Raw genomic sequence first — 23,796 nt, 5'->3', positions numbered from 1 at the left:
AGAGTACAATTTAACCTCTAGAATAAGATTTCATCTAGAGAATTACTGATAGCTTGGGTTTTTCCTTTTTTTTTTTTTTTTCTTGCCAGTTTGAAAGCAGTTGCTTTGAAATTAAATCCGATTTAATTTATTTGGTTGTTAGAGTAAGCAAAACATATTTCACTTAATAGTACATACTCTAGTAACTTGCTTTTTAATCTAGTTGCTCTCTGTACCTTGTGAATTTGGCTTCTTAAAAATAGCACAGTAAACATATTCCATGGGTTGTTCTCAGCTCAAAAATAACTTCAAAACTTTCTCTGTATTTAGTCAACTCAGTTTGTTTCTTTTTACAGAAGAGATCTTTGTTAACCCAAATACATGAGGGTATGTAACAGCCACCTCTTTATGAAGTGGCAGTTGTTCTTCAGTTTTAAATAGATTACTAATATTATTGTTTTAAGATTTAATGAGTATTATGTAAATAAAAACTGGTAATTTGTTACTAAGACCTAAAATAACTAAAATCTTATTTTGCTCTTTGTGTTAGTGTGCTATATTAATGTCTAGCAAGAGGTAGAGATTGCAGACAGTGTAGAGATACTGGAGCCCATTTAAATTTCAGATGAAAGCAGTTATTTTAACTTACCTCATAAAATTTATACTGTATATATCAAATAATGTATGTGTTTATACATAGTTGTCATTTTACTAACAACTAACATTTTCCATAAGTTAATAGAAAATGTTTAATTTAAAAACTCAGTTATGGTCAAATGACACAATAACCTTTTTGTTCCTTTATTTTAGCTCCTGCTCTAGTACAATGATAAGGCCAGTTTTGTTGATGGATTCAAACCTGATATACAAAGAAACAGCAATTAGATACCCTGTGAAAAAATACATGTGTTTATAACATCAACATTGCAGGTTGAGCAATTGAATCAGCTATCATAGCACTAAGTATAAAATATACTTTATGTGAATTTTTTTTCAGTGTTTTAAAACTGTTTTAATTGGTATTGTTACAAATTCTGAAAGTAATTCTTTTTTTTTTTTCAGTTTTTTTTTAATTGCATTTTAGGTTTTGGGGTACGTGCGAAGAACATGCAAGATTGTTGCATAGGTACACACATGGCAGTGTGATTTGCTGCCTTCCTCCCCTTTACCTATATCTGACATTTCTCCCCATGCTGTCTCTCCCCAACTCCCCACCCCTTGCTATCCCTCCCCTATTTCCCCCCAACAGACCCCAGTGTATAGTGCTCCCCTCCCTGTGTCCTTGTGTTCTCATTGCTGAAAGTAATTTTATGCATTTTGGTTTTGAATTTTACTTTTTATTAATATTTTTGTTGCTTATGATTTAGTAAATATTTTTCGTGTTTCATTTCCTAGTTTTCATTTTCTTAATTTAAAAAATTTGCTGAAAACTTTCCAAACCAGAAAGTAATGTAGAGCCGTATTTAATTCTTTGACTTTCCAACATTGCAGTATTGAATTTATACACAGCCTTAGCTGTCTGTTTATATATTTTGGGAAATGACTGCTCAGTGCTGTAATTTAGATTTCTCAGTCCATAGTTTTTAATTATCTTAATGTTTTTTCCTGTTGTCTTTATTTCCAGTGTTCTAGTTTTCCATAGAGTGTTTGATTTGTTAGTTAAATCCAATAATACGGATTTTTTTCTTTTTCATTTTTTTGAGACAGTCTCTGTCACCAGGACTGTAGTGCAGTGGCATGATCTCAGCTCACTGCAGCCTCTGCCTCTTAAGTTCAAGCAAATCTCCTGCCTCAGCCTCCTGAGTAGCTGGGATTACAGGTGCCTGCCACCACGCCCAGCTAATTTTTATATTTTTTGTAGAGATGGGGTTTTGCCATATTGGTCAGGCTAGTCTCAAACTCCTGACTTCAAGTGATCCGCCTGCCTCGGCCTCCCAAAGTGCTGGGATTACAGGTGTGAGCCACCATACCCAGTCCAGTAATTCAGATTTTAAAAGAATGTGTACAAAATTGAAAAGTGGCAGAGTATACATACAATAATTTGGATACAGTAAAAGAGTGGTGGTAGCAGAAAAGCCAAAGACAAAAATGAGCTGAGGCTTATGAAACATAAGAATGACTTTAAAACCTTTTAGTGAAATCCATAGTTGGGTGAATTAAGGGGAGATAAAAAGGAATAAGGTAGACTGTATGATGTTAGCAGGTCATATACAACAGTGCTATGCAGTGATGGAGCAGAATTAACTGAATGTTGTGCCTTAGTTTGGAAAAGAAAAAAAAATCAAGATAATTAAAGCAGAGAAATGTGATGAGACAGTAAATAGTAATGAATTTTCAGGCCTAAACAAAAAACAATTTTCAGCATACTGAAATTTGGGGGAAAAAAAAAAAAAAAGTAAATTAAAAAAAATGGGAGGAACCTAAATGCTGTAAAGGTAAATACTCCCCAAAGCTGAAAAATACATATTCTAAACTTGATGGTACAGCCCGTAGTTTTCAAAACAGATTATTTCTTCTTTAAACTGGGGGCTCCAGAGGGAGGTTCTGGTCCCATTGTAGCTTGAGATTTCATCAGGTAGTTGATAAAAGGTATGCTTGTGTTTTGGTATCTGGGCCAAAGAAATGGGTGCTCTATAAAATTGCAGTTAGTTGATTTCTTGACTCAGAGACTATTCATCCTTAAAGGATATCAGCTGATAGATTAATGTCAGTCTGCTGAAGGGATATGTGTAGCAGAAAATAACCAGGAAAAAAAAATTGAAATCTTCTGTTGATGTCTAAACAAACAGTTGTAGAATTATGGAATGGTAGAGACTTGTCTTAGCACCATCATCAGCAAAATGTCAACAGTGTGCTGTGTTTGCTAAGAAAGTAAAGGTATTCTTAAACATCATCAACTCCTAAGCAGTGATTATGGAGGGTCCAGGGTTTGGGACTAGAGGTTGATAGCCTCAGTTGGCTTACCCATTGATCATTATGGAATATTGTATACAGTATAGGGTTTTACATATTAAAAGGGATCTAGACAAATGAGAGTGCATCTAAACAAGTGGGAGGGTATAAAACCATGTGACTGGTTTAGGGAAGAGGACACTTAGATATTTTAGAATTTTTCAAATGTGTTGTGGGGCTTCTGAGTGGTGGCCAGTGGTAGAAATTTTAGAGCAGATTTTGATTTATTAAAACAAATTTATAGTATTTATAAGATCTTCAGAGATGTCTAAAACAATTTCTCTTGGTATTGGGGATATTTTGATAGAAGATACATGCCTGGGGTTCATGTTGGGAGAATTTTTGTACTATGTGTGATTAAGCAAATGGTTCTGAACCTTTAGTTCTGTGAACAACTGCTGCGGGTTGATGAAGTAGTGGTGGTCGTGGTGGGGCATTTGAGCATTGTAATGTTCGATACAGCAGAATAATGTTTGATACAGCAAAATAGTGTATATGACATTAGTTATGAAGCACAGGAATGCTGTGTCAAATATTATAGAATCTACAGCATTAGTTATGAAGCAGTCCTCATTTCGTGAATGAATGCCTGTGAAGCCACTACTTACAGAAGGACTAAAGCATTTCCCAAACCCATACTCATTGCATGTTTCTGTAGTAATTTGGCTATAATCATAAACTCTTGCTAGGGTAACATTCCAAGAAGCTCTGATTGCCAGGACTTTTGGAATGGAAAGTTTTAAAAACAAAACTTTAAAAAATAGGATTATGGAGAAATAGAATAAATGGGGCTCTTGCATACTAAGATTGGAAACAAATGGATTCAGTTCATTAATTCAGTAAGTACATGAACCACAGGCACAGTGAGATTGTAAGAAAGAGACTTGTCTAAAATCAGAGTTACTATTAGAATTGCAATCAGAACTTGCTCTGACTTGAGTATTGTGCATAACATTCCAGGAAGTTATGATATTCTTTTTTCCTGTTTATAAAGATAGTACACAGTTGGTCAAATTCAACAGTGAATAAGATTGTAAAGTCCTTGAGGACCGGAACTATGTCTTAGTCATCTTTTGATTTCCATCATTATTATCTTATATGTTAATTTGTGTTCTGTTATGAAATTGAGTGATATATCTTAGAGACTGAAAAAAAATCATGCTACAAAGACTTCTTATCTTTCTTATTAGAGTAAGTTCTCTGAGAGCTGGAACCATGACTTGTTTAACTTTCATGCTCCAGAAACCTAGCTCTTTGTTCCCTTTGTTTACCCCCACCAAATACTTATTGAGGGCCAGCTGTATTCCAGGTACTGTTCAAGGACTTGGGGACACACTGGGTAATAAAATCTTATGCAACTTAATGTTATTAATCCAAGAATCACATAGATGTTTATAAAAATACAACTTAAGTGGTAAATGCATTGTATCCTCTAACCAGATAGATGCTTATATATGAAGCGTGGTTTTTGTTTTTATTTTTTTTATTTTTTTTATTTTTATTTTTTAATTCTTTTGAGATGGAGTCTCACTGTGTCACCCAGGCTGGAGTGCAGTGGCATGATCTTTGCTCACTTGTGTTCAAGCAATTCTTCTGCCTCAGCCTCCTGAGTGGCTGGGACTATAGGCACATGCCACCACACCCAGCTAATTTTTTGTATTTTTAGTAGAGACAGGGTTTCACCATGTTAGCCAGGATGATCTCAATCTCCTGACCTTGTGATCTGCCTGTCTCAGCCTCCCAAAGTGCTGGGATTACAGATGTGAGCCACCACGCCTGGCCTCTGTACATTTTTTAATCTAGTCATCTGAATTTTCCGATAACTTGCAATACATTTTTTTTTCTAAGTTTGATATATTTATTTACCTGGAAAATCACTATTTTTTTCCCCCGTATTTATTACAATATTATGGTTACTTATAGAAGATTTTTCAATATTGAACTAATTTTACCATGTTTTAGTGCATTTTTCTTTTTCTGTTTATTTCGGATGTTTGCATCTATATTTTTAAGCAAATTTTATATATAGTTTTATTTTATACTGTTCTGAGGCTTTGATATTGGTGTGGTGCTAACTATATAGTAAGAATAGGTCATTTCTGAAGAAGAAATTTAAGTAATTATTATACAGAAAGTGCTTTTTTAGTCTAGAGACCCGGCTAAAGGATCTATGTGTGATTTTAATTAGATTAAATTTTTCTAGTGCCTCTTGGTTAATTACTTGCTGTAATTATGTAAATGATATAAATGAGCATTTGTGTTTAAATTATTACTTGGTTGTTGAAAACTTGATTTGAGAATTGCTGTCATATGCCAATTTAAGATAAACACTATTTGATACTGGACATTGTTAGGAAAGATTTAATTATAAAACTAGCAGTATGAAAAGAACCTTAAGGAAGAATAAAATTCTGCCCTTATGTAGTCAAATCCAAGGTAATCTCTTGATTTTTGTTGATTTTATTTGCTATTCAGAGAAAAGCATTTGGTAAGCTTTGACAAGCAAATTGTTATTTAAGAGATAAAATTTGTAATAAAATGAGTATTTGTATCACTGAAGCAGAAGGTGTATTACAGTGCCTTTTTTAATTGATTTAAGATTTTTATAACTGTAAGAGTAAGAGTACCTTTGATCCTGCCTTTTTGCTGTGTTGTATTTTGTTTAACTGAAACTGATTTAAATAACTAGTTAGAAAAATTAAAAAGTACATTCATATTTGATAGTTCCTTAGGAACTATCAATAGATTGAAATTTCATGTTTGGAAACTATACAAAATACATTTTAAAAAGAAAAGATGTTTTATTTTTAAATACTAATGGATGCAAGCCTTTCTCCCAGGGAGGACACAAACTATAGCATAGAGAGACATTACAGAGGCATCTGGCTAACCTTAATAATAACAACCCTTATTAGGCAGTGTGTTCCAATGAACAGAAGCCTGTCTTGTAGTGTATATTGGAAGCTTAATAATTTTTGAAAGAATCAGTTTTCTTTATAGAACTCAATTCATTAAAATAGAATTCTTCTACTTCAAAAAAAATGAAGATTGTGTATATATAAGAACAGTAATACAGGCTTTTAAAAACAGGTCATTGATTTTAGGTATCTCTACTTTTTTTATATTTAATATTTCAATCATTAACCCGGTGTAGTTTGATCTGTTACCATCTTTCCCTTGAAACTTCTCTGATTACCAATGGCTTAGTGGTTAAATCCAAGATACCATCTTTTGCTCTTTATCTTACCGTTGTTTTGTAGTATTGTATACTATTGATCAACCTGTCCTTGAATCTGTCACTTCTTAGCTTTTGTGACATCTCTGTTCTCTAGTTCTCCTGCCTACCTCCCTTTCTTCTTGGTTTAGATCTTTTTTCCTTACGCCTTGCTCTTTCTAAAGTGTTTTCTGTCCTTTCTCCCGTTACTTGCTCTAAAACATCTCTTCTGATAGCTTTAACCATTAAATTTGTGTACTAAACTCAGATTTCTGCTGAACTTGCAGTCTGTTATCTTTTGAACATCTCTGTTTGGATATTCCAAAGATATCTAAAAATAATTGAATGAAGTGGTCCAGTTTAAATGTCCTTCAGACAGATTAGTTCTGAAGTACAAAAGAGGCTTTGGTATTAGTTTTGTCTGACAGGCATTCTTACAGTTGTTTCACTGAAGCTATCAATTAGAATGACTGGCCTCATTTAGACATGGAAAAATTAAAACTAACGAGTCCATATTATACTGGTTAGGAAGGAGCTTGGGCTCTGAAGTTAATAAGATACGTATTTGATTCATATGAAAACTGGTTTGTGGTAGAAATTAATTAAAGCTATAGTCCTGTTAAACATGGGATTAATCCAGAGAATAATAGAGTAGGCCAGGAGCTCTTTATTTGAGTTTTAACACTTTATCAATGAAACCCTCCCCTGCCCTCTCTTTTTTCCCCTGGACTAGCAAGAATATTTTTTTTTGTCTAACACATTTAAAATTTTTACTTTTAACAGAAATTAGCAGAGTACGGAAAGACATGTACAATGACACATTAAATGGCAGTACAGAGAAAAGGAGTGCAGAATTGCCTGATGCTGTGGGACCTATTGTTCAGTTACAAGAGAAACTTTATGTGCCTGTAAAAGAATACCCAGATGTAAGTATATTTTGTTGTTTTATTCAATTTTGTTCTACTTCACGTATTTTGGGAAGAGTATATTTGGTGGTAAATACTTAAGCATTATTAACCACTTTTAAAAAAGTCAGTCATCAACTGAAGTGTGAAAAATTTAGCATGGATAATTTAAAAAAATTCTTTATAAATACTGTTTCCATTTGATTGCTGCTATGTCACTTTGGAAATGCGCATGGTATAGACTCTTTTGGGCTTCAAAACGGGGTGAGGAATTGTGGAAGACACTTTGGCCTAACTGCCACAGAGCACCAAGCACAACTCTGCTCATCTTTAATCTGACCTTCAAGAAGCCACAGTTTGGGCCACAGCATTCTTTCTGTAAAATGAAGATGTTGGACTAGAAGGTTCCTTTCAACTCTAAAATTTTTGCTGAAACCACTGTTTGTAATCTGATTTCCCCCCATCTTAGTCCATTGTTCAACTACTCTCTATAAGCATCTTGTTGTGAATAGCCTCCTTGTCCTATGTCTGTTAATTTCTAAATAAATCCAGATTCTTTGCTTTTTGTTACAAAACCCTATATCATATGGCCCATTCTATTTCTCTGACCTCATCTTAAATGATTTTTCCTCCTCTTTACCACACTATAGTCACATTGGCCCTCTTTTGGCTTTTAGAACAAGTCAAGTCTACTCCCAGTCTTAGGGACTTTTATGTTATTTGCACTCAGATCTCTATTGGCTGGCTGCTTCTTATCATTAAGAATTTAGCTCAAATGTCACTTCAGAGAGGCTTCCCCTGATCATTTAATTTAAAAGCCATCTAGCTACTCACTGTTTCACATTGTCTTTTTTTTTCTTTGCAATAGCACTTATAATCGGGCATTTTTTCTGATTTTCTCTCTCTCTCTGTCTCCCCCTAAAAATGTAAGGTGTACATAAAATAAGAACCTTGTCTTTCTTATTCACTACACTGTATTCCCCCATGATACTGGCATATAATAGGCAGCAATACCTGTTGAATAAACTAAGAAAAGATACTGGCTTTTTGTTAAGTTTCAGAGGACGTTTATGAAAGCAGATGAAAAAAGGAGTGTAATGTCAAAAATATGCTCTGCTTTATTGGTTATGTGAACAGAATAGTGTGTAGATGAGAAATAAATGTCTTAAGTTGAATTAATAGGAAAAAGCTTAGGTATTTTACAGTTTCATGACAATTTGCAAAATTTGATCTGATACGCTGTTTTAAAAGTTATATGCATTTACTTTTTATAGGTATTTTTGGTTGCAAATACACAAATAGTCTTGGATAATGTAGGTAAAAGAGGAGTTTATTGGAAGATTATTGAGTAACACAGAGGATTAAAAGAATAGCTGGAAAACAAAATGTCATGTTAGGCTAGGAACCAGGGCATCTAAGAATTGAGCAGCGAGAGTTTATGGAACTTCTCGATTGAGAGCCTTGCTGGCATAACTTGGCATCAGTGCCTCCCAGGCATTTATCTTTTAAATTCAGATTCTTAGAAGAGTGAATGTGTTTTGGGCCTTTCTGACTAGGGAAGTGAGGTTACCTACCATTACCTAGACATGACCACTGAGCCTACCCTAGGTATTAGGATTATTTCTAGAGATGTGAAATTGTGATTTGTTCCAATTAGGGCCTACTGCTGTTAGGTTTTTCACTATCCCAAAATGATATCAACTGTCTGTTTTGTTTATTTAAACCTTAGGGGATGATGTTTCAGCAGTGAGCATTAACATAGAATAGGCAAGACCATAAGGCTGTGATAGAGAATATAATGTTAACCTGTCTGGTTCCATCTCTTCTTAAAAGAAGAAATCCTATTCAAGGAAGAGATATTTATGCATTCTTTAAAAGACATGTGTTTCATACAGGCTTCCAAGTCAGGACTTGAGTCTAGAGGGTACCTGTTCACTATAATCCTTTCCTTCCTCCTCCACTTTTGTGACTTCTTGCCATGGTGAACTACTGTTGCTGACAGGTGTGTTGGAGCATGACATTTGTTTTGATCAGTGACTCTCAAAACACACTCCTTGGACCCTAGTATTGGGAACTGTAAATGTTCAAGCCCCTTTCCATACTTACTGAATCAGAAACTTAGGGGTAAGGGTGAGGCCTAGCAATCTGACTGTTAAGCCCTGTACATAATTCCAGTGGATGCTGAAGTATGAGAATCATTCCTTTACAAACTTTCTGTTTCTAAGCGGGGGCAGGGTCAGCCAGGCTAACAGGTAGGTGGTCATGTACCTGGTCATTTTGCCAGGTATCGTTTCAGGAGGCCTTAAACATGGTAAAGTGATGAACTAAACGATGTCACTGGTCTCGTGGAGTGGACATTTCAGTGGCAAAAACAAACAAGAAATGAATCTATAGCTGTAATCAGTTTTATGGAGAAACATAAAGTGGGGTAGACAGATGAGTAGTGACTGTGCATGGAGGGAGGTATTCATTTTTAAGGGTAATCAGGAAAGAAATCTCTTCTAATATGATGGGAATGGAGAGACAGGAACAAAATGATGGGAGGAAGGCATGAAAACCATTTGAGAGAAAAACATTCCAGGCAGAGTGAACAGTAAGTACAGCTGACTCAAGCAGAAACATGCTTGGGAAGTGTTGTAAGATGTGAGGTTAGAGAGTTAGCAGAGGGGCAGTATCATGCTGTGGTCAAAAGTAGGAACTCAGATTGAGACTTCTAGCTAGTTTTGCTGCTTGTTTTGTGACTTTGGTACTACATCTTGATCTTAACCAAAAAGGCTGGGAAGTGATGTAGTTTTGTGACTTTAAACAAATTACTTTTCATTCCTTGTTATTAGTTTTCTCATTTCTGTAATGGAGATATTAAACCTCTCCCAAGATTATGAGGACTAAAGAGTAAATATGAGTGAAGCAGTTGGAAAAGGTTTTTATGCTGTGTGTTACAAGAGTGTAAGCTCTATGAGGGCAGGAATCTTTTTGTCTTTCAGTGCTGTATTTCCAGTGCTTAGAATAGCGTCTGGTAAATAGTATATGCGCAGTAAGTATTTGTTGTGCATGTTTGTATGAAACTCATTCTTTCAAATGTTGTTAAATTTTTTTTTTCTTTAAACTTGTCTTTTGCATTTGCACATAGCGCCTTACTTACGGAAGTCAGTGTTAGAGGTAGTGTTTTGGACTTAGCTGTGCAGCACTCTGAAACTAATAGGAGAAGACAGTCTTAAATGCGAGGTCTGAGAAATGAAGCAGTGCTGTAGTGCCCTTTCCAACTTTTTGAAGTTTGGCCTAATGATGTGAGAATGAGAAGCTAATATGAACAGGCCATTGAAAATGTATTAAACTTTTTACAGAATTGATATTTATTAATAAAGCAGACATCTATTGCATTTACTGTGTACCAAGCACATCCTGGGTAAGAATATTTAATTCATTTGAAATAACTCTTTGATATAATCAAGTCAGTAGGTTTTTGAGTCAGTTAGGCCTAGGTTTGGAATTTTAGCTTATCCAGTTTTTGGCTGTATTTGTCAAAAATTGCCACAATAATGCTCCATGATAAAACACTCTAAAACTTGGTGACTTAAAATAATAGGCATTTATTTCTGTGCTCAGGGGTCTGTATGTTGGCTGAGGATCTGCTGATTAAGGCAGAGTCTAGCCTGATTGAGGCTAGCTGTGGAGGGGTTTAGATCTTCTCCCATTTATGTTCCTGCTGGGCCCAGGGTAAAGGGGGTTGTGGCTGCTAGGGCACGCTCTTATTGCAGGTCACTGAAATGCTAGATTCAAGCCAAATAGTATAAGCATGTGTAAGACCTCTGACCTCTGCTCTTGTTCTTTTTCATTAGTCCAGTGATTCTCAGCTGGTGACAGTTTTACCGCTGGGGATGTTTGGCAATGGCTAGGGGTATTTTTGGTGTTTAAACTTGGGAGGGGGTACTATCAGCATCTATTGGGTAGAGTCCAGAGATATTGTTAAACATTCTACAGTGCACAGGATAGTCAACACCTGTGCCCTTCCAGCTACCCAACAAAGAATTATCTGGCCTTAAATGTCAGTAGTGCTGAGGTTGAGAAACCCTGCATTAGTGATATTAAGTCACTTCATTTACAATGAGAAGGGAATTCAAATAAGTGTTTGCTGAAAAATAACTTGATATGATCATATTGGCTTTGAGTATATGTCTGCTTTTTAGAATCTGTTGTCTATGAAGTTATAAGGTTTACTTCATAGGATTGTTTGGAGAAGTAAAGGCAACAAATGTGTGACACCTGATAGAGGCAGGCACTCAATATGGTTTTTGTGATTACGCATAAGAAAAATAATCCTGTTTTGAAGGAGTTCAGTCTTGTATGAAAGATAAAAGATTAAATTATTTAAGAGTTTAAGCTTCTCATGCATTCATAAAACTACAGACATGAAAAAATATTGAAGTTATGTTTAGACCATCAAACGGTTTATTCAGCTGGTCAAGTTTTTAAGGACTTGCTTGAATCCATGGAGATGTTATAAATGATATATGAATAGAGTTAACTAAGTAAAATTGTTATATTTTGAATGAGTCAGTAATAATTTAGTCATTCAGTTTGCCTAGTTATCAATTTTAAGTTGTTAGAGATTGTTCTATAGGATCTGCCAGAGTAGTAGACTTGCTAAATATTGGCAAGATCTAGCTGTTGGTGATATTAGTTGTCCTGTTAAACACATAAACAGATTGGGTTGGTAAACTCTTCCTTTAGATATGATGATTAAATTGTAGTGAAACATTTTGGAGTTTTGTGTGAATATAATTCTGATTTTCTAATATTTTTAAAAGGGGCTTTAATTTTGAATAATAGCTTTGAAAGGCATCCCTTGGGTCTAGGCCATTGTGAATACCCATATTGTCAAAGGTTTTGTAAGATAGACAAATGTCTTTCCAAGGATTGTGTTTTCAACCTGTAGGATCCCAGCCTGGTTGCTGTAGTCAGTAGTTTATAGATTCATAATATTATTCATGGTGCACTCTGCTGTCTCTCTTATAATAATAACCTATGTTGATGATGGAACATGAGTTGTAAGTTGTCTTTCTGTTTCATTTTCCTGGGTTTGCAAATCAACTTAGGCTAGTCATAGCTCCTGAGTTAGTATAGGGTTGTTATTTGTCATTAGTCTTGAGAAATCGGTGTCAGATTGGCTGTTGAGCTGGCATTTGTTTTGGAGGGATGATGGGGAGAGAGGGGTCAATGTAGTAAGTTATCTTTCTTTAAATAAAATCTTTGTTTCTTTGACCAGTGTGGCTTTCTTACTGTGTTGAAGGATTAATCAAGAACCTCAGGAGTCTTAATATACACTGCTTTCACTTTTGTTCTTCTGAATAACAAATGATATTAAATCAAAATTTAATGATATTCAAATTCAAAGTCTCCTTTTTCAGTACCCAGGTTAACACTTGATTTTTGCCTGAATGTGATCTTAATTTTATGAGTGGAAAGCAATAATGCTTTAAAAATAAGATCGTATCTTTCTTCTTTGATAGTTTGTACAGGAATCTAAAGGCACTTTTTCTCATAAGGTTAGTATATGTTTTTATTCAGTGGAGTTGTGAAATGATTCAGATTACATATTAACTTATTAAAGTTTTAATATAGCAGTGTGATTTGATAACAGAACATATCTTTAAGTTTTAGGTAGGGAAACTTGATGTATAACTTCAACTAGATTGGTTGAGTAAAAGTTTATGGCTTTTCTTTTTACGTTTCCTCTTTATTTCACTCTACAAGGGTATATTTCACTCTGTAAGGTTTTATCTGTTGTGTACAAAATACTTCATAGTTTTTTTATGGTTTGCGATATACTAAATTTCTTAGGATATTAGTAAATAATTCCAGAAAGGATTATAAGACAGTATGAAAACAATACATTTTGTTTAGCTGAGATTCTTCCAAAGTTTAACATACCTTTAAATAAGGCTTCTCTGAGTTTTAAAAATGTAGGCACTTTATTTTGTAAATAATATGTTTTAATATTTGAAAGGAACTAGAAGAACAAAAGAAAAGATGGGGTTGTTAGGGAAGAATTATTCAGTTTAGACAGAAACGTTTGTCTATGATTTATCTAAAGAAGAGTTTTTACTCTGTTAAAATTATTGCTACAAAGCACTGTGGATAATTGGATATCTACTCATAGGTATTCAGTCTCTGTATCTCTTAAGATTCTTGCTGAAATAGCCAAAGGAATATAATATAGGAATCAAGGAGAAATCTGCTTCTCAGTGTATCTATATTCCAGGAACATTGAGCTGTTTCTGATAAAAGATTAAAGGAAAGCTCAAGGTGATGATCTACTTTCAGCCCAGTTTGAGAGAGCACTGTCTCCTAGAGCTGAGTAAAAGAACGTTTCTCATCCTAACTCCTCAAAATTGGCACATGAAATGGGCTACGAAACAAAGCTTATACTGCTTGAACTCTTCCACTCATTTCAGTTCCTGTTTATAAGTAGGTGACCTAAATTTATTTTGCAAGTTAATGAGACTATTTATGTTTTTTTTAATTTCAATTTGGGCAGAAAACTACCTTAGTTTTTGAGATAACTTGCCTTTACTTTAGGGATGTTGAGATTGAGCTTTTCAGCTACTAGCTTTGAGCTATATTCAGTTAATCATTTCATTGGGAAAAAATACATTTATATTTAAATATTTTTTGTTTTGTTTTATCTTAGAGACAAGGTCTCGCTGTGTTGCCCAGGCAGGCTGGTCTTGAACTCCTGGGCTCAAGCAGTATTCCTGCCTCAGCCTCCCAAAGTGCTGGGATTACAGGTGGGAGCCATTGCACCCAGCCAGAAAACATATTTTATGTCTTAATAAACCCAGCCATTTAGAACAAGGTAGCTCACAAATAAATTGGGGATTTCTGGTAATCTTGTTTTGTCTACCATAGAACACTGATTTTCTCAAGTCTAAAATCAGTGTCATCAATAAGCAGCCTACCTATCATAAACTTGAACATCTCTTTGTTTCACATTGATATAATATTTTCTTTATTATTTGGTAGGGAATTGATTGACCTTGAAAACTTATCTATGCTGTATTGTTTGGGGTTACAGAACAATGATTGTTTTGATTAGTTTCTTTCCTTTGTACTTGTAAGATTGTACATAAATAGTATAAATTTGCCATGCTAAGGACAGATTAAAATAAACCTCTTAAAATTTGAAAAATAATTAGAACTTGAACATTAAAAAGGACATCTGAATATAAAACAGCAACATTTTATTATCATGTCTTTATCCTAGAAATGTTTGTATATGATCTGTGCTAGGTAACAGGGCACAGGAATATGAAAAGACATAATTGCTCTCATGGTACTGATAATAGCCACAGTCCAGGTATGGAACAATGAGAGCTTGAACTCGGGCAGTGGCAGTTGAAATGAAGAGAACAGATTAAATAGGGAGAATGTTCAGATTTCTTTATCTTTTACATATGAAGGCTAAGAATGAGGGAAGGGCCTTGCTGTTGTTTCCATTCATTGAGAATAGAGATGCATGTGATGATTGTTAAAGTGGTGACGATCAGTAAAAGATATGATAATATTGAGAAAGCAAGATGTGATTATCTAAGATGGTGTAGTAATGATACGTTTGGGATGTATGTAGGTGGGGAAGAAATTATAAAAACACACTGGACTAATTCTGAAAGTAAATGGGATTTGAATAGAGCTTTTATAAATTGAGTACTGAACATTTTGAAAGATTAACAGTAATGAGAGAACTAAGCATGAATTTTTGTTATCAGGGTATGTGTTTAAGGTTTTTAGAAGAAAGGCATTATACTGTATTAAGAAGCGTCCGAACTCTAGAATCAATCTAGGTGCTCTAAGATTTGGACTACTGTTGTAACCTTTCATGTGTTAGATGTAGGTGGTAGTGATAAGCATTGTGCAGTGTTGGTTTGTGGATTAAGTGACTTGAACCCTCAAAACATACTGCAGCATACTCAACACCTAAGAAATATTGAATGACATAGTCCTTGCACTCATGATATTTCCATTTGATACTACCAGCAAAAGGGAAAATTAATAACTAGTTATAACCAAAATTTGAAATCTGTCGTATGTGAATTGGGATATCCTAAATTATGGTGAATCATTCTTTGCGTACAGATATAACTGGACAATAAACCAAAACTATTCAAAACAAATTCAGGTGAAAAAGATAGATTATTATCACTCCAGATGCTAAGTAACAATTAGAAAAACAAAAGATTAACCAGTTAATAAAAATATGAATGCAATAAAATTCAGCAAGAGTTTTATGGCAAGAGCAGAAGACTATTTGTGAGAACATAAGGTCCAATACCATATGCACAAGGCCTTTTAAAAGATCCCAGACTACTTTTCAGGCCTTTATTTTTGCTGTTACCCATGTGTTCCAGCCACCTAAGCAATCCACTCTTCTGTAAAAATGGCAGGTAACTCTAATTTTTCTTCCCTGTAACACCTCTTTCTTGTTTCTTCCTTTCCACCAAACATGCCCATCTCCCCCCATCCCACAATGTTGAGCTCAAGTGTTCCTTTTGCTATCTCTCTGTGCTTTGACTCCTATAAACAGTTGATTCCCGTCTTAGAGCACTTTGTACCATCCAGCTGTTAAGCTCTTATCACAGGGTATGCAGTGATCTGCCTGTGTCTTACAGGTCATGCCGTGAAATCAGGAACTCACTCTTAGGTTTTTTGTTGTTGTTGTTTTTTTTTAAATAAATCTATGATGCCTTGCACAATATATAGCCCATAGAAGAAACTGTGTAGTGAAATTGTATAATGATTTTTCATTCTTATAGTAAAAATTTCCTGGGATTTTTTTTTTTTTTTAATGGGTGGGAAGCTACCTGGAAATACTAGGTGCCAGAGGCTTAAACAGAAAGAATGAAATAATAAAGATTAGAGCAGAAATAAATGAAATAGAGGCCAGGAATACAGCAGCAAAGGTCAACAAAACTAAGAGTTGGTTTTTGAAAAGTTAAACAAAATTGACAAACCTTTAGCTGGACTGACCAAGAGGAAAAAGAAGTCAAAATAAATGAAAGAAGATACATTACAACTGATACCATAGAAATAATAAGATCATACAAGACTATGAGTAAATATATACCAAAAAATTGAAGAACTAAAAGAACTAAAAACTAGAAGAAATGGATAAATTCCTAAAACATACAACCTATCAGGACCACATCATGAAGGAACAGAAAATCTGAACAGACTCATAATGAGTAAGAAGATCGAATTATTAAGCAAAAACCCTGCAACAAGTGAAAGCCCGCAAGCAAGATGGCTTCACTGGCAAATTCCTCCAAACATTTAAAGACTAATTACCACCAACCCTTCTCAAACTTCCAAAAAACTGAGCAGGAGAGAACACTCCCCACATTCATTTTATGAGGCCAGCATTACCCTGTACCAAAACCAGATCAAGACATTATAAGAAAATAAAGTTACAGGCCAATATCTTTGATGAACAGATGCAAAAATCCTCAACAAAATACTAGGAAACTGAATTGAACACCATATTAAAAGGAGCATACACCATGATCAAGTGAGATTTTTCCCTTGAATATAAAAGTGGTTCAACATATGGAAATCATTAACTGAGCTATACTAAATTAACAGAATGAAAGATTAAAAACCATAAGATCATCTCAAAAGATGGAGAAAAAGGCATTTGAGAAAATGTAACATCCTTTCACCATAAAATCTCTCAATAAGTAGGGTGTAGAAGCAATATGTGTCAACACAATAAAGGCCATGTGTGACAGCCAACAACTAACATCATACTTTATGGTGAAAAGCTAAGCTTTTCCTCTAGGATGAGGAACAAGACATGGATGCCCACCCTTCCCACTTCCATTCAGTATAGTAATTTCTAGCCAGAGCATTTAGGCCAAGAAAAAGAGATAAAGGCGGCCTGGAGTGGTGGTTCATGCCTCTTATTTCCAGCACTATGGGAGGCTGAGGTGGGTGGATCACTTGAGGTCAAGAGTTTGAGACCAGTCTGGCCAACATGAAACCCCATCTGTACTAAAAATAATACAAAAATTAGCCAGGCATGGTGATGCATGCCTGAAATCCCAGCTACTCAGGAGGCTGAGGCAGAAGAATCGCTTGAGCCCAAGAAGTGGAGGTCGCAGTGAGCTGAAATTGTGCCATTGCACTACAGCCTGGGCAACAGAACAAGACTATCTCAAAAAAAAAAAAAAAAAAAAAAAAAAGGTAAAGAAAAGTAAAGGACATCTAAATCATAAAGGAAGAAGTAAAATTATCTCTGTTTGCAATGGCATAATCTTGCATATAGAAAAACCCGACTCTATCAAAAAATCTGTTCATTCAGTAAAGTTCTGGGATACAAAAATCAGTTTTCTGTCTATACACTTGAACTATTCAAAAAATTAAGAGGCTAGGTGTGGTGGCTCACACCTGTACTTTGGGAGGCCAAGGTGGGCGGACCACCTAAGTTCAGGGGTTGAAGACCAGCCTGGCCAACATGATGAAACTCCCGTCTCTACTAAAAACACCAGAAAAATCAGCCAGGCATGGTGTTGCGTGCCTGTAGTCCCAGATATTTGGAAGGCTGAGGCAGGAGAATTGCTTGAACCCGAGATGGGGAGGTTGCAGTGAGCCTCTTGAGGTTGTGCCACTGCACTCCAGCCTGGGCGACAAGAGTAAAACTCCGTCTCAGAAAAAAAAAAGAATTAAGAGGCAATTTCATTTACAGTCACATCAGAAAGAAAAATATAGTTATAAATAACATCAAGGAGGTAAAAGATATCTGCTCCCTGAAAACTGTAACATTAATCAAAGAAATTAAAGATGCAAATAAATGGAAAAATATTCTATGTTCATGGATTAGAAGACTATTGTTAAAATTTCCATACTTCCCAAAGCAATCTATAGATTCAGTACAATCCCTATCCAAATTCCAGTGGCATTTTTCATAGAAATAGGAAAAAACAATCCTAAAATTCATGTGGAACTATGAAAAACATCTAATAGCCAAAACCATCTTGAGAAAGGACAAAGCTGAAGGCATTGCGGTTCCTGATTTCAAATTATATTAATCAAAACAATTTGCCACTGGCATAAAAACAGACACATAGACCAATAAAATAGAACAGAATCTCAGAAATAAACTTAAGAACATAGGGTCAACTAACCTTTGACAAGGGTACCAGGACTACACAATGGAGCACGAATCGTTTCTTCAATAGTTGGTGCTGGGAAAACTGGATATTCACATTCCAAAGATGAAAGTGGACCTTTATCTTACACCATACATAAAAATACAATCAAGAGTGGATTAAAGACTTAAATGAATTCCCTGAAATGGCAAAACATGTAGGAAAAAACACTGAATTAAAAGAGTGTTTGGTTTTGGTTATGATTTTTGTAGATATTACACCCAAAAAACACAAGCAACAAAAGCAAAAATAAATAAACGGGACTATATCAAGTAGTCCTGCACGGCAAAGAAACTTGTTTGTGCACAGCAAAGAAACAGTTAACAAAATGAAAAGGCAGCTTATAGAATGGAAGGAAATACCTGCAAACCTTGTATCTGGTAAGTGTTTAATATCCAAAAAGATAGAATATTAACAACTCAGCTCAAAACAATGAAACAGCAAAAAATTCAAATAACCTGCTTTAAAAATAGGCAAATAACTTGAGTAGACATTTTTTTCAGAAGAATTATACAAATTTCCAAAAGGCTTATGAAAAGGTGCTTAGCATGACTGAGTATTCTCACCATACTTATACACGCATGCAGTAGCTGTGTGGAGTGATAGATATGTTAATTAGCTTGATTGTGGTAACTATTTCACAATGTATACCTATATTAAATCATCACAAGTTAAACCTTGTTCATTATATCTCAGTAAAGCTGGAGGGAGGAATTCAGTCACTGAATTCTTAAGTTATATGCAGCACCGGAACTCACACAGCTTAGAAATTTCTCAAATAATAAACCTGATGGGCTGTTCCCAGGATAAATCCCAAAGGACAAAGTAATAAAAAACAAAACAATTATTATTTCTACTTTCTATTTCAGCAGGGAAACATGCAGTTTTAAATTTTTATTTGTTTTTACACAGCCTTGTAAGAAGCCTTTTCTTAAACAGTACTTGTACGTAACATGTGCCATGCGTGCCCTGAACCAAAATGTTTATAAAGGCCTAATATGTGAAAAGTTTTGCCAAATGGTTCCTGTAATGTTAATTATTTCTCATAAATTAGCTATTTCTCCAGGAGATATATTTGGCCACTTACTAATTTATAAGAATTAATGCGAAGGTAGCAAGGCATACGATGCTTGTTTTACCCCAAAACACAGATATTTTGATATGTAGTCCCCAACTTAAAATGGTCTGACTTAGGATTGTTTACAGGTTTAAAAGTGATATGTATTCAGTATGCTTCTCAACTTACGATGGGGCCATCTCCAGATAACACCACTGGAGTTGAAAAAATCATACATTTAAAATTGAACTTTAAACTTAATGGTGGGTTTATTGTGACTTAACTCTATTGTAAGTTGAGGAGCATCCGTATTCATTCTGTATTTTTAATTAAAAACAGTTGTGTTGCTAATAGTCACATTCTTCTCTCATATACTTGTATAAGATAGGCCCACTAATGTTGACTAGATTGGATGTGGTCCGTTTTTTGTCTTTTGCTAAGTGAAAGACTTTAACAAATACACATATGTGTGTGCTTCTCTGAATGTATGTGTTTCATACCCACTATGTTGTTTATATGAAACAATGGAAGATTTGTAAGGCATCTTGTAAAATCACCCTAGAAATAACTAGACACAATATTTGAAAACAGATTTATCAATCTCTTGTGCAGAAAGCAATCCAAAAAAGTACATTTTTAAATGAAATCTTGGTCTCCCCCTCCCCCCAAATTTTAGACAGAGATTATACTTTATAAGTCTTAGAAGTGTTTCATTTGATATGCTTTCAGAAATCCATTTTTTATTACTTATCTATTTTGATAATGTGTTACAGGAGGTTATCTTTAATTATAGAATTTTAAAAAGGTTAATGGAAGGGTTTTCTGTAATGCTTTACATTTTGTCATTGGGAAAAATCTATCATTTCCATTTAAAGTGAAGTGAGCAGCAATGAATAGCATTAGACATAATTGTTGTTAAACCTCTTCTTTGTAAATTCACATGCCACTTGGCGGAAATATAATTGGTGAGCCACAGAGAAGGTCTGTATTTAAGCAGTAGGGTTAATGAATATCTTTTTTTCGCCTTTTTCTCTTACTTCTTTTGGCCTTTAAAGTTGCACTTAGCTCAAGCTGTTGAAATGATTTTCTTTGAAAGTGTTGTGACATTGTTTTAATTGAATGAAGCTGCAGAACTGGTGTGATAAATCAACACAGAATGAATTTTAATGCAAGGCAAACGATATTAACTTGGAAATTGGTTGCAGTAGACAAAGCAGCTGCTATGATTAGTTTTTTTTTTTTTCCCATTCTCTACTTAAAACATTTTGGGAAGGATGACCTTGACAGTTTCTGTTTGTGGGTTCTTGGGGCAATAGTGATTGTTTCATTTTTAAGGTTAGTAAAATTTTGTGTCACAGATTTAATGCTGTGATTTTAACTGTTTTACAAACATTTTTAATTTAGTAAATAATAAGTATGAGGATTAATTAGCTGTGGTAGAAGCCCTTTTCTATGTATCTTGATGTGGTTCCAGCCAAGGAGGTTTAACACATGAAAAGGATAGGGTACGCCAAACAGGGCTCTGTAGGTGGTCACAAAGTGTAGGACAGGTGGTTTCACAAAGGGTATGGGTCAAAACCAATTACATATTAGTTATTTGTACTCAAGTGTCTCCTAATGCATTTTCCAGACATTTTTGGGCCATATGTGAACTATGTAATGCATATCAAGTATGTGACAATTTGCAAAAAGATCTGTATAGAGTACAAGTATTACTGAAGAGTAGCTGGCAAGGTTACTTATCTAAAGAAATAGCCAAGGTAACAAATATAGTAGAGACATTTTCACAGACTTCTTGAGAGCAGAGTTTCTTTATTTTCAGTCCTTTACATTTACTTCACTCCTTGCCACATAATAAGCCCTAAATAAATGTTTTATTGAATTGAATTTGAAAATGAAAGGCTGTTCTCTATTTTACTGAAAAACAAAGTGGGTGAGTAATAGGATGTGAAGGTTGTCCAGGTTGTTTGGAGGAGCAGGGAAGTGAAACTTAATGTAATCTGTGATGTATATAAACTGGTTAAGTGGTGATGTAGAAAAGTAGGAAGAGCTTATTGGAGATGAACATGAGGCCAGGCATGTTGATAGATTTTCTGTTTTTTTCTTTCCTTCAGATCCTCATTTCAACACATTGTTACACCATACTACCTTATGTCAGTTCTAGACCTCTTTAGATTAAAAAGCAACTGCTCAAAAAGTGCCAGTAGACGTGTGTTTGTTAAGGACTGACAAGGTAATGCAGACTAGCTGAGCAATTCTAGTAAAATAGGATAAAATAGGAAGAAAACAGCTGAACACATCAGAGACCCAGCAGGATTGTGAAGAATTACTAGTTCAGGATCTTCAGGAGGTGAGATGACAAGGATATTGTTTTGGGGGATCTCTTTTTCTGTTGAGTATGTTTGCAGAATCTGGAGAGGGCAGATGAAAGAAAAACTGAGCTTTGGGGGACTGGGTTTAGAGTCTATATAATTTGTCTCTGTGAACCTCCCTTGCCATGCCCAACCTAGTCTTTGTTTGGGGATAGGGACACAGATGGGTATGTACTTTAGGAGTAAGAATGAACCAGGAGGTTGCAGGTCCTCACAGAGACTGTATCTCAGCTCAAAATGGTTTATCTCAGTAAATGAAATTGCATTGATCCTGGGTTGCTAGTAATAGTAGATGCCTGGCAGAAGCTAATACGTATCTTCTCTGGAGGAGGATATCATTGTCTTTGGCCTTATTTTTATAAGCTGTTTATAAATAAGTGTATTGTCTGGCACACACTAGAAAATTAGCAAGCACACAAGGAGATCAGATGACATTAACAAAAATCTGAAGAAACAATCTGAAAAACAATAGAAACAAATACAATGAGACTGTAGATTTTAGAATTTCAGACGCAGACTTTTATAAAAGCTGTAAGTTTTCAGTGTGGGAGGAGACAGAAGAAAAAGAAGAGAATTGGAAGCTATAAAAGAAAAACCAGAAAATTATTTACCGACTACTATTAATACAACAGGTTTGTTTAACAAAGATTAGAAGCATTTGAACAGAGAATTGGTGAACTTGGAACATAGCTCAGTGTTGAGATGCAGGGAGATGGAAAAAAGTAGAAGGGAGTGTGAAAAGTAAAAGGAATATAGTGAGAAAATTTAATATATGTAATTGTATTAGAAGAAGAGGAATGGAATGGGACAGAAGCAAGTTTGAAGAAAGCATGTTTCAGAGCTATAAAACCAAAGAAAGAAATAAAGTCACAGATATATGAAACTGGTTTTCTTTATATTTATCATACTTACTGATAAACATGATAAAGGAAACCACACCTTGGCATATCATAGTAAAACTACTGAAAATTAATGATGAAGAGGAAATCTTAAAGCAGCTAGAAGAGAAAAAGATCACTTTCAAAGGAGTAATGGGAAAGCTCAGTACACTTCTATTAGTAACAGTGGAATCTGGTAGAGACAGTATATAAAGAATCTTTAAGGTACCCTTTAAAAATAAAACATTTTTAAGTTCAATGAAGAATCATTTATATGATTTTTATAGGAGTCCTGTTTTAAATATAAGAATAACAAAAGTTTGAAAGTAATGGTATCAAGAAAAGACATGAAAAGTTAATAAAAAATTGTATATTTATTAGTATCAGTGTAAGCTTAATGGCAAAAGACATCACTAGAGATAAAGAAGGCCATGTCACAATGACAGAAAGATACACAGTTGGTCCTTCAACAACATAGGGGTAAGAGGCACTGACCCCCTTTACAGTCAGAAATCCACGTACAACTTTTAACTACCTCCGAAATTAACCACCGATAGCTTACTGTTGACTGGAAGCCTTACCAATAACATAAATCCCAGTCTGCCAACACACTTTGTATGTCACACTCTATTCTTAGAATAAAATAAGCCATAGGAAAAACGTTTTTAAGAAGTCATAAGAAAGAAAAATATATATTTATTCATTAAGTGAAAGTAGATCACCATAAAGGTCTTCATCTTGGTGGTCTTTACATTGAATAGGCTGAGGAAGATGGTTGGGTCTTCTATCTCATGGGTGGCAGAGGCAGAAGAGGTGATGAAGGTGGGAGGGGTGTCATACTTGGTGTAATATTTATGGAAAGAAAATCTGTGTATAAGCAGACCCACATAGTTCAGATCTCTGTTTAAGGGTTGGTTATAACAGCCTTTAAACAAATACAGCAAAAATAGAAGTTAAAGGAAAAACAGATAAAATTTAATCACACCCGACTTTGCATTCTTTTTAAGCACTTATGGAATATTTACAAAAATTGACTATATACTATGCTGAAAAGCAAGCCTGAACAAATATTAAAGGATGGCTATTATACATAATACATTTGCCAGTTACACTGTAGGAAGCTAGAAATCAAAACTAAATATAACTAGGAATTATATGTTGAAATCAGAATAATATATATTTAAATCTTTAGTAGATTTCAAGTTACCTTGATTTTGTGGGATACAACTAAAGCCAGT

The 23,796-nt window shown here is 34.8% G+C and overlaps 1 protein-coding gene and 1 long non-coding RNA gene across 14 annotated transcripts in view; both read left to right on the top strand.

The window, feature by feature from the left end:
* The window catches only part of QKI (QKI, KH domain containing RNA binding), a 169,507-nt gene that overhangs the window by 33,723 nt on the left and 111,988 nt on the right, over positions 1-23,796 (top strand). For all 13 annotated transcript variants that reach the window (XR_004261280.1, XR_004261278.1, XR_004261281.1 and 10 more), the window contains exon 2: positions 6,929-7,071. Coding sequence is in view for 7 of the 13 variants with exons in the window: in XM_032253121.1 (XP_032109012.1) it covers positions 6,929-7,071 (143 nt within the window). In the remaining 6 variants the exon portion in view is untranslated. The remainder of the gene's footprint in view (positions 1-6,928; positions 7,072-23,796) is intronic.
* Positions 7,078-19,931, top strand: LOC116533397. Its single transcript, XR_004261282.1, has 3 exons — positions 7,078-15,758; positions 18,525-18,526; positions 19,921-19,931. It is a non-coding gene; the product is annotated as an uncharacterized LOC116533397 (long non-coding RNA).

This window comes from Sapajus apella, unplaced genomic scaffold (assembly GCF_009761245.1).
Source record: "Sapajus apella isolate SASKATOON/1434 unplaced genomic scaffold, GSC_monkey_1.0 scaffold82, whole genome shotgun sequence".
In the NCBI taxonomy this organism is placed as follows: Eukaryota; Metazoa; Chordata; class Mammalia; order Primates; family Cebidae; genus Sapajus; species Sapajus apella.
Note: the sequence above shows the minus strand (reverse complement) of the source record. Positions and strands in the feature narration are given on the sequence as shown.